Consider the following 12,151-nt stretch of genomic DNA (forward strand, 5'->3'; position numbering starts at 1 on the left):
TCAAGGGGTAAAACTGGACAAGCATGGGATGACCTTGGACGTAGGAAACCGGTGTCGAAAGTAAAGAGAAATAAGTCTTTGGAAAATCTCTATAATTATGGTGACACAATACTAGTCTGAATACCAGTAAGTCTATGGAAATTCGAAGGTTCAATAGTTTGAGAAATCGCAACCAGATATTTTTTCTAATGATTAGCAATAGACTTTTCACACTTAAGTTTTATAGGATTCTTCGACTTTAAAATTTCGATATTGCACTTGATATTTTCTGTTCGAAATCTTCGAATCATAAAAATTTTATCCGGTTGTACCCATTGAAGGGAGCAAAATATGAGAGCAGTGCCTAATTCTTGGTTGCATTCGTTTCTCTGGAAACCCAGACGAAATTCCAACTCGCCCAGTCTTTGTGTCCAAAAACTATCGAAATTGAAATGTGGATATCCGATGAAGGGTGGTCATTTTTTTTATGGCGATTAAAAGTTTACACGTCGGGAATGTTCTTCAAAGCCTAAGAGACTGCTTAATAGCTCTTACGCGTCCTTCTGGGCTATCGGCTTCTATGCTGAGCAAGTTTCTGTTTCAGCAGTATGTGCTTTACATCCTAGTAAAAATATTCTTTTTCCATGCAAACAGTCCATTTTTTTTTATAGCTATTAAGGTTATAAAAGCTGACATAGGTGGCAAAATTTACGAAACTGAAAGTTTTCTTTTTTTATATATGCTTAGAACTTTAAAAAACAGAAACAGTGACTTTTGGTTCCGGCCGTTTGAAGCAATTAGATACCAAAATCATTTTGAGTCGCCATTGGAAGGATGAAGAGAGTTCGAATTATTTGACAAGAGCAGAAACCTTACGGTTACTTTTATTCAATAAGAAAGAAGAACAAAAAAATAAGAAAAAAAAGGAAAATTTAAAGAGAACCAAAGAATCGAGTTTGATCCCTTCTTGAAGTCTCTGCCGTTCTTCCTAGCTGATCAGCTTTGTTCTTCAACTCAGTAGCACTCCGATCCACATAGTTCAAGAGGTCTATATGAGTGTTTAAAATCTTGCTAATTTGAACAATCTAAAAAAAAAAAAATTACGCTATAGGTATCAACTAATTTATCATTTTGACATACATTTGAGAAAGGATGAAAGCTTTTGAAGTTAAGTCCCAACATGTCAGGAGAAGACCGATTGGAAAAATACACTTTAGAATCTTTTTCATGCACAAGAAAACCTGGAATTTCGTATTAAGAAAATAGGTAGCCTAGCTATAAGAGGTTTAGACTAGATTGTTCTTTTCAACATAAGAGGGTGACTCAACAACTGTGACTTTTTAGAATGAAATGTTACTCATTTCATCAAGAGCATCCACTTATGAGATGTTTAAAAATCGAAAGACGAAGAGAAGACGCAAGAAGTATCAAGAACAAAAAAAAAAAACGGATAAAGAATCAAGCTTTTAAAAACAAAGTCATAACACAACAAGGATGAAAAAACTCGAAGTAATTCTAATTATAGAAAAAAAGGTTAAAAAAGCAAGTTGATTAGAATCAATGAGTGAAAAATATTAAAAGAAAGCTCTTAAAAATCGAAAAAATCACCACAAGCATTATTGAATAAACTAGTAGACAACAGGATAAAATCAATCTCTCATGTTCTGTCAAAATAGATTCGAGTTTTTTGGTCGAGACACTCCTTCCCCGATAGTGAGAGAAGAGGGGATTATTCCCTTGGGATTGTGACAACTTTAGAATATTATCTACACTCAAGGGAATCACGCGCTATGGTCTTACGGTTGAAACAGTCCCCAAGTCTAGACACGATTTTTGTTTTCAAAGAATGTGTTTTGGTTGGTCGAGGTATACGTCGTCAAAAATTTTAAGGTTGTACTGCCAAATTTTTTAAGGGCTCTTCCACTACTCTGTGCGCTTAGACCTGTGATTCCGTAAGACCCGTGAGGCGCAAGCCCCACCGGTGGGGCATGGCAATATTTAGGTGGGTCAGGGGCAGGACCTGTGCCCTTCGGTTGTTTTTATTTTAGAGCCTTAATTTCGAAAAAAAAAAAACATTTTTCACTTGAATGGCGTCACATTCAAATACATAAAAAAAAAAAAAAATGCAACTGAGCCCCGTGCAACTGAACCCCGTTTAACTGAACCCTCGTGCGTCTGACCCATGTGCAACTGAACCCCCGTTTAACTGGACCAACGTGCAACTCAACCCTATTTAACTGAACCCTCTTTCAACTGGACAAAATGCAATACACATACCTTTCTTCCATGAAGTTGAAAGGGAGAGGAAGGATAGAAGGGCCATTCTTCATGTGAATGACGTCACATTCAAATGCATTTAAAGAGCAAAAACATGAAAGTGATGCACTGCCGTTATACATCGTATGGAAGAGGTGTGCGTGTAAATGAACACTCGCGCGTCTGACCCCAAGTGCAACTGAACCCCCGTGCAACTCAACCTCATTTAACTAAACCCTTGTGCAACTGAACTCCCGTTTAACCGGACCAATGTGCGTCAACCCTATTTAACTGAACCATCGTTCAACTGGAGCCCTATGAGTTCAACCCCCGTTTAACCGGGTCCCCATGCAACTCAGCCCACGTGCAACTCAACCCCATTTAACTGAGCCCTCGCTCAATTAAACTCCAGTACAACTCATCCCCATTGAAAAGAACCTTCGTTCAGCTAGACCTCCGTTTAAATCAACCCGTATGTAACTCGCCCATATTTAAATCAAGCTCTGTTTAGCTGAACTCAACCCAAGGTCTAAGAATACAAGGTACGTCCAAAAAGTAATGAGACTGGCCGACGCGCGACCTTCCAATCGCCACCAGAGAACTCTCAATAGATGTTATCGGTTATTGGGGTTTTGCCAAAGCATCGCAACCCGCGGCAGTCGCTTTTGGACAGTAAGAGAGTGAAGATCGATAGTTTTGCAAAGTGCGTTTTTTCATTTTGGTCACGGGATAAAAAGTAAAAAATAGAGCAGACAACAGAGCAGCAATATGCCATTAAATTCTGCTTTTTCTTGGGCAAAACTGCTTCAGAGACTCTTGCCTTGATTGAGCAGGCCTACAGAGACCATGCCATGTCGAAAGCCCAGGTTTTTCGTTGGCACAAGGACTTCAAAGACGGGCGGGAGACAGTCCAGGACAAAGATCGATCTGGATGCCCCTCGACGAGTTTATCGGATGAAAACGAGTCAAAAGTTAAAGGACTCTTGAACTCCGACCGTCGGCTGAGTCTGCAATTCATAGCGGAAGAACTTGACATGTGCAAGTCAATGGTGTACAACATTGTAACCGAGAATCTCAACATGAGAAACATTGGTCCCAAAAGTGCTGAGTGATGAACAGAAACAACGACGAGTTGTCCTGTGCCGTGAAATGGTTGAGATTGTGGAAGGTGCAGCAGACTTTTTAGATGCCATAACAACAGGCGACGAAATATGGGTTTTCCAATACGACCCTGAGACCAAACGCCAGAGTTCCGACTGGCACACAATTGGGTCTCCGCTCCCCAAGAAGGCAAGAATGGCGAAGTCAAAGGTGAGACTATGTTCATTTTCTTTTTTGACAACCGTGGGGTGGTACACAGCGAGTTTGTGCTTCAAGGACAAACTGTCAACGTTGCTTTCTAAAAAGACGTCCTTGCGCGACCGCACCGAAACGTGAAGAGGAGACGACCAGAGATTGCAGATCGATGGAAGCCCCACCACGACAACGCTCCGAGCCACACCGCCTTCCATGTGACGTACCTGGCCCGGATAGGGGTTTCAACTTTATCACAGCCTCCGTAGAGTCCTGATTTAAGCCCGACAAACTTTTTTCTGTTCCCCAAATTGAAAACCGCCCTGAAAGGTTGCCGTTTTGATGACGTTGCCGCCATCCAGAAGGCCGTAACCAACTCCTTAAAAGGAACTTCAGAAGCTGACTTCGAGGGAGCCTATGAATCATAGAAATCGCGCTGGTAGCGGTGTATCGACGTCTAAGGGAACTATTTTGAAGAATTTTGAGGTGTTTTTAAAATTGGATGAATAAATTCCTCTTTATAGAGTAAATCTCATTACTTTTTGGACGCACCCTGTAAGTTTGAACTAGCAATGATTAAAAGCTCAATTCGCTCGGAGTTTCTAACTTATATTACGCATTTGGGCAAGCTAAACTAATTTAGACCAAAGAGAAAGAACCAGCAGAGCCGCGATTGTAACTATTTCTGGGACTGGCGGCCAATGAAAACGCTTCTCTTAAAGGATGCTGCTTGTGTGTATCTTTTCACGCATGGCAAAATCAATAATTGCTTCATTCAAGTGGGACTTCCTCCAGTTTCCGTCTAAATGACCAGATTTTTATTTCTTTCCCTGAACTTGGTCAAATATTATAATTATTTCTTTTAATGTGTGAATGGGGAGCAGGGAGGGTCGTTGGATTTTTTTCTCTGGTCAGACTTAAATTTTAATAGGATGTAGGCTCTAGTTTTGGAATACACAAAAGTTAGAAAGAATTGGAAGAAAAATTGAAAGGTGGTAAGAAACAAAAGTTTTACAGGCTCAAAAATTTCCGCTGAAAAACTTTTTCTAAAAGAATATTGTGACGATAGTGATTGTTATACTTGTAAGCAAGTTTGAGTAGTGAATCAATCGTCTTTTTATTTGGAACTTTCTGGTGAAGTACGCTATGCAGCATCAAAACCATTCACCAGTTACCGCACGCCCTTATAGGGCAGGGTAAATAAAATACTAATTCTGAGAACTTTAAATGGTTACCCATTTCAGTGCTCCTGCAATGTTCCAGTGACCGGCTAGTGCTGGGGAAAAAGAAAAGAAAAGGAAGACATGTCCGGGTATCAAGCATTTTTTCGTAATTTCCAAAGACTTCTTTCGTAATTAATTTCATTGTTGAAATGAAAATAAATAGCTTCTATTGTTAACGAATCGGCTTTGTATTTGGATGATTTTTTTTCACTTGGTAGTTTTTTTCAACTTGCAAAGGTGACTGGGAAGGGGAGTATTCAAGAGGAGGATTTAAACAGAACTTTAAGGGTTTTCGACCATGGAAATTTCAGTGGTAGACCTTTTATGACTTCAAGCGTTTCCACTCCAGAAATAACACTAAAATTGCCTTTTGGTGCCATAAGGCATTTTATGATGGTGTTGTCATGGCGAAATTATAAAAAGCACGTAAATGTGAATATTAGCTTTCAAATAACATTAAACATCTCTCAGCTATATTCTACTGCCCTATTAGTACTGGAGAAATAAAACGAAAAAAGGGAGACTTATCAGCCTTTCCGGCTGTTTTTAAAAGTTTCCAGTTTTTTTTTTAAACTTCTACAATTAATTTAATTAATAGCTATTGTTCCAGAATCAGCATTAACAGCAAGTCTTTCTTACAAGATAGCGTATTTAATTTTTTTTTTTTTTTTAAGATTTGGGCTACTATGGGCCATGGCTTTCTTAGTACTAGAGTGCAGCTATTGCTAAAACCATGACCTTCAATTGTGTTCGGACCCAGGACATGAAAAGCTCCGCTAACTCAAATATATAGGACAGAAGGATAATTTTTGTTTTTTAGAGGGGGGGGGGGGGTACATCGAAGCGGCATAAAAAAACACAAAAGAATTAATCAACAAATAAAGACCATTTCATTCGAATCCGCTTTTGTCACCTCTGACAAAACGGGCTGAATTATGTTTTACAGTTATATTGTTGATTTGAGGAGGAGCTGAATGCGGTTGATTTGAATGGGGGTTGAGTCAGAGAGGTTTGATTAAGTGGGGGTTGAGTTGAATGAGGGTTGAAATAAATGGGGGGTTGAGTTGCACGAGGGTTCAATTAAACGGGTGTTGAGTTACAGGAGGGTTCTGTTACACGGGGTTATGTTTTATGATAGCTCAGTTTCTTGGGGGTTCAGTTACATCTAGGGTTAGATGCACGAGGGTGCAGTTGCACGGGGTTCAGTTATTTTTCACTAGCATAAGAAAAGCCTAGAGGCGACCCAAAACTAGATACCAAGTTAATGGCCTTTTGAGCTTCCTTCAGGTATACACGTAAAATCTTGGATAAAAAAATTAAATATCACGAGGAGGGCATCAGGATTTTAGAAATGTCTAAGTGGGGCATGGCCCAAAATCAGTTGAGTGCCACTGGCTTAGACTGAAATTAAGCACGGGTGATATAATTTTTTTTTATAAACCCTTCCCTCCTCCCCCTCATGGCCATTTTGCTCAAAACACACGTTTCGTCAGAAAAAAAAACAGAGAAAAACACGAAGGTAAAAAAAGAAAATCTCATTCGCTTTTCTGTAATATAGGAAAAATAGGCACACAATAAAACTGTGTATTCTAGATGATTTGCAGTTTCTCAAACATTGTCAGCATTAAGCGTCAGTATAACACTAGCAAAACAGAAACAGATTAAAATAGCTGAAATAAAAACAATTAACCTTTTTCTGTTTGTCTTTATAGAATATAGAAACAGGAGAAAACCGCTAAGATACAAATGAACAACCTGTTTCAGATAGCAGTTTCAGAAAGATAACGAAGCAGCTTTGAAAAAATTGACTTAAACAACTGCTTGCCCCATAGTTCTTGTAATATTTCAAATTAGGAAGTAGAATTTACAAATCCGTAACGTCCTCAAACACACTTTTGCTGATAAATATAGAGCTAATGAAGTGGTCTAAATAAAATGCGTAGGCGCTGGACTAATTATGTTATTCTTCAATTACTGTAAACCACAACAAACTGAAATGAAGTAAACCTGGATAAAAAAAAATAGCAAAAGAAAATAAATAGAAGGGGAAATATAAGATATATTAAAATAAAAATGAAATAGTCAGCTGATCAAAAAAATATTTTGGTCGTAAATGCTCGTACATCAAGTGAAAATGACTTTAAGCAGCACAGTCATTAAAAAATTTAAATAGGTTGTGCGAGTGAATTCTAGATGCATTCACAGCGAAACATATCCTCACGCAAAAAAAAACTAAAAAAAGCTTAATCTCGTAATTTTCTAAAAAAAACTTTTGAAATCTTTGACTTCAAAACTGAACCAAACACAAAAAGATAGAATTTAATTTGAAAAAATGTGTAAATTATGCAGAAAATATAAGAAATTGCCTACTAGAAATTAGGAGAGTGAATTCGGGCCCATAAGTCCCCCGGGTGCGTACTTACTGGTTAGCATGAAAATCATACTTGAAAGTGTTTTACAATACTTGATCGATGCATAATTTTGACACAGAAGCATTATTTGACACAGAAGCATTACATTGATCAATACTAAAAAAAAAAAAAAAAAAAAAAAAAAAAAAAAAAAAAAAAAAAAAAAATCAGAATATGAAAATCCTAGTCTCAAATCATTAACCACAAGAAGATAAATTTTATAGACCAGCCAAAACCTCTCCCAGTAATTTATGCATGGTAACTAAAGTCCTAAAGAGATGTTATCTGAAAATATTTAATTCTATTTTTTTTACACTGCAGCTCTGAAGTTCCAGGCTTTCCTGATACTAAAATCAGTTGCCTTTTCCTTTTCTAGATATATTTACAGCATAACCACATCTTGCTGCTAGTGGCGCCAATTCATGAAAATGTAGGATGGAGGAGGGGGCAAAATGTATTTTCAAAAACCTAGGGAGAGGGACAATTTCTTTCCAATTTCTTCAATGAAAATACAGAGGTTATTTTTCAAATCTAGGAGGGGGAATGCCTCCCCCGATTGAGGCCCCTGCTTGTTGCATCAATCTGTACGAATTCTGCTGCTACCAAACATGTATTTTAACTACTATCTGTATTAGGCTTTTGCGCAGTAATACATTTTAGTGGGCTCCCATTTGACAGGGGGAGGGGGTCGGTTAGCGAAAAAAAAAACAATTACATGAGAATTAATGGAAATCGTGGGGGAAATTACGGTAATATTGACATTAAGTAGGGGGAGGGTGAAGGACCCCTTTATACACGCTTTATCAGACATAGGAGCAGGAAATGTTCCCCAATGTGAATTTTTTTTTGGGGGGGGGGGGGCAGAACTTTGTCATAAAAATAGGCAATTTAGATGGAACATGTAAAACACAAATGGAAAAAGCGTAAAAACATTAGAATTCGGACATAGGAGAAGGGTTATATCTCATAATTTCTTCCCTTGCTTCCCTGACTTGATCCATTTCCGAGTCAACTATTCAATATTTTGTTAAATTATCTTAGTTTTTCAAAGGAAAACTAAAAGTACAATCTTGTAATTCAGGTGGATTCCTGAAGTGTCAACCAGTATTAAACTGAGTTTAGTTTAGTATCGTTTTAATTTGTCATCAATGGTATTTCAAGCAAATAGAGAATTATATCCTATTACACAGCACAGTAGGCACCAGCCCCACTTTAACATCGTTTAGTGTTTTTTTTCTTCTCATTTAAAAGTTTTGTCTTTTTTTTCTTTATTTAATATTTTTTTTTCAAAATTCTAATATAAACGACTTACTCCCAAGATCGTTTTTTGCCAACTCTTTGTTCGGCAAAACGACGCAACATGGGCCAAAGGGTCTTACCTCAATCAGGCGGTAGTTTGGCCACTCATTTTGCAAATTAATTAATTGATGTTATTTAGAATGGAGCCCGGCTTATCCCTCCCCCCAGAAATTTCTCCCCGACAATTCAACCCTGGAAAATTCTCCCCAAATGTAAACTTGAAAAGCCAAGGGAAAATTAAGACAAAAATAAACGAAGAAAAGGGTATAAATGCAAATCAGCTATTAAAAAGGAGGGGCAGTGGGTTATTGTGTAGTCGGGGGAAGGGGGGATGCCAGATGTCTAAAAGAGCGCATTTTCAATTCCCAACTTGTCTAGATCTCAATGAGCCTTCACAAAAATATATGAAGAGGTTAGGGGGGGGGAATATGAATTAATTTCTCATCTCTCATAATTTAGACTAAGCCTGAATAAGGGTGCTGCATGGTGATATCTACGTTTTTATTGCAGAAAAATGTTTCTGACATTTATTTTAAAGCTTCATTTAACTAAGCTAATTTTCTTCATATTTCATAAAGTTATTTGCAATGCTGTGTAAGTGCGCATCAGCTACTATGAAGGAAGGGTTGTGGATTGCTTTGTAGGTGAGGAAAGGGGAAGGCGGATGCTCCAAAGAGTGCATCTTAAGGCCAAAACATTCTAACTCTCATTGGATCTTTGGATAAACATACAATTAGTCCTGGGGAAGGGGAATGGATGCAGAATTGATATTTAAGGCCTCTTAATCTCTGAGAATATTTCTCGTCTACGTAATTTATTATCAAATTAAAGAGTAACATTAAACCCTAAACCGAGCAGAATTTATTTCGTATAGGAGGAGGGCTGTTCCCTCTGTGTTCGTAGAAACCGCGGAGGCTGCTCAATCGATCGGATATTGAGAGTTTTAGAGCCTTTTTGTTGATATCTGGTCCTTTTGTAACCCCTTAGGACATCTGATCAACGTTTCGATGTACTCATTGTGTTCAGAATAGTTGAAAATAGCAATAAATTTGCATCCAAAAATAACATAACCCCCAAGCCTCTGGGACAAGGGTTGTAAATTATGCGAACTGTCAGTTATTTACGAATATATTCAATAGCGGAAAACCGAGAGGGGGGGGGGGGGTGTTTGATTTTGATAGTCCAGTGGCGTGAAAATTTCAGGGTTTATTTTCTTGGTCAAAAAGATAATTAATACTTTGATGTCGGAATTGAGGGGTCATGGGCCCGTAAATGAGCCACAAAAACCTTTTTTACGATCAATTTGAAACTTATAGCCGAAAGTCCTTGGCCAAGGGGACTGATGTACAAAAAATTATTCAAAGGGATGGTCCCTCCTCTAAGAAGAGGAGCTCAAAAAAGCGTTGAATTTTTCCGATTGGCCTGAAACTTATATAAAACTTTGGGCAAAGGGGACCCCAATGCAGAATAAAATTTCTTCGCCTAAATATGCAGTCCAAAACCTTTTTTCTCACTCACTCCACCTAGAAGTAGCTATTTTAGAAACTTGGGAAGGGGATCATTCGAAAAAAAAGAAAGATCTTGTGTCCTTTTTAAAGGCTGAATGCTACTGGAGGGCAATCTTTTTCTCGGTTCTTTTTCCACTATCCGGCCCTTCTCTAGTTCCTATGATATCAAATTAAATTTTGAGATATCTGTTTAACACAGAAACTTCGAAATGTCTAACAAGTTTACCTTCGACGTTGACATCACCCCCGAAACCCCAATGTTAAACTATCTTACCGTGCTATGATAATTCAGCACCCCAGAAACACGGAAAAAGAATTAAAATTAAACACTATAAGACATTCTACACCACATATTCTAAATTTATGTTGGAATATTGATGGAATATTCCGAAATTCCCTCTTTTCCTCATTATTTTTATCTGTTATACCTTCTTTGTGGCTGCTCAATTTTGCATATTGGGGGAATTTCCCATGGTGGGAGGCAATTTTCCGTCTTGCGGGATAAACGATTTCGCTTTGTGTCTTAACGTCGATTATATGCCGTAGCCATCGACCCTTAATATTTAAAAAGAATCATGTCTTAATAGGAACATTTCAAAAAAAGATGACATGTTCCTTAATCACTATTATTATTTATTTCCTGACATCAAATCAATGCTGTTACTTTTAAAATGCGTCATTTATACAAGCTGATGCTGTATTACATTGCCTCAAACACAAGACTAACCTATTCTTTATTGTCATTTCCGAATATCATGTATTTGCACGCTAAGACTACGTTACTTTGCCTCGAAACATAATGCATTATTTATTCCCTATGTATTTGATGGCAAGAACAATTTGATTCTTTCTATCGCCAAGGGATAATCACATAAACACTATAACAATAATCGTGAAAGTACTTGGTTGCCTTGCATCATTATTTAAAATCTTACTTAGAAGTCATTCTCCCTGATAGAGAAGAAATCCCCCAAAAATGAAACTTAGGCAAGGACTGTATAGATCAATAATATAAAATTTCATGTTTTTAGTCTCCGTGGTCACAGGTACCTGCTTAACATATTTCAACTGAATCAGGGTACCTTAATGCAGAAGGTAGGGGTTCCCTTAGCCCAATTTATTTGCCCTAATATGTTTCAAATAGACCTAAGTACTTTAGTTCAAAACTCAGGCAAGTAGAGTACATGGGTTCCCATATGGGGTGGGGGGCAGAGGGGGCTCTAGCCCTCCCCCCTGGCTGAATGATGCTGCCTTGTATTTTTGCATTGGAAGTGAAGATTAGGCCAGGTAAGCACCTACCCCTAAAATTCAGCTTATGGGCGCCCATTGTAGAGTACACCTCTGAAAACCACCAGCTTCATGTCCCATTTGCCCAACACACTTGCGCAACAAATTTCCAGCCGATCGATAACAAAAAAACAAAACAAAACAAAAACATTCTAACATTACTCCTGAAAATTTGGTGGTGGGGAGGGATTTGGATTTGGAGGGCCATGGGCCCTAGGCCTCTGATCATAAACAACGTGCTTCCAGTCATAAACCAACAATCCGTATATGATTCCACTCCAAACAAAGCACAAAATGTCCAAGTTTCTACTAAAAAGTTGGCGGAGGTGTTGAAAGAACCAGGGACACCTTCTGTGGCTCAAACCATATTAGTTTAAAATAATTTGACATTTTCAATTTAAACAAGACACAACATGGCCATCTTTCTGCTAAGAAGTTGGAGATAGGAGGGAAGTGTGTTGGAGGGGTCCAAGCCCTGCCTTAGTCCTCCAATCATAGAGTTCTAAAATCTTTAATAGGGTGGGGAAGGAAAGGCCTTGCCTTAGTCCTCCAATCATAGAGTTCTAAAATCTTTAATAGGGTTGGGAAGGAAAGGCCACAGATCAACTTTATGTCTTCAATAATCCTGATTAAAAAATACTTCTTTGCTTCTACTTAAAACAAGGCACCACATTTATGGCCTCACTTCAGTTCTCAGGTCATGCGTCCTAGACCAACTTTGTGCCCCAATAATACAGGTTAAGAATGCTTGTGTTATTCTGTTTCAACCCCAATACAATACGCACAGCTTCCTTCCAAGAAGTCGGCAGGGAGGGGGAGGATAGAAGGGGCAGGGCCCACTTAGTCCCTTTAGCTTGTTTTCGCACGGAATCTGGAACTAGCTTGTTTTTGCACC

General features: G+C 38.3%; 1 protein-coding gene across 1 annotated transcript in view; it reads right to left on the minus strand.

Moving 5' to 3' along the window:
* Positions 1–838: 838 nt before the first annotated feature.
* Positions 839–12,151, minus strand: part of LOC148948705 (uncharacterized) — a 159,840-nt gene continuing 148,527 nt past the window's right edge. The window contains exon 10 of the mRNA XM_089094617.1: positions 839–1,064. Coding sequence (XP_088950743.1) covers positions 912–1,064 — 153 coding nt within the window. The 3' untranslated portion in view covers positions 839–911. The remainder of the gene's footprint in view (positions 1,065–12,151) is intronic.

The sequence above is a fragment of the Artemia sp. Qi Xiang Cuo genome, chromosome 9 (assembly GCF_049724085.1).
Source record: "Artemia sp. Qi Xiang Cuo chromosome 9, ASM4972408v1, whole genome shotgun sequence".
Taxonomy (NCBI): domain Eukaryota; kingdom Metazoa; phylum Arthropoda; class Branchiopoda; order Anostraca; family Artemiidae; genus Artemia; species Artemia sp. Qi Xiang Cuo.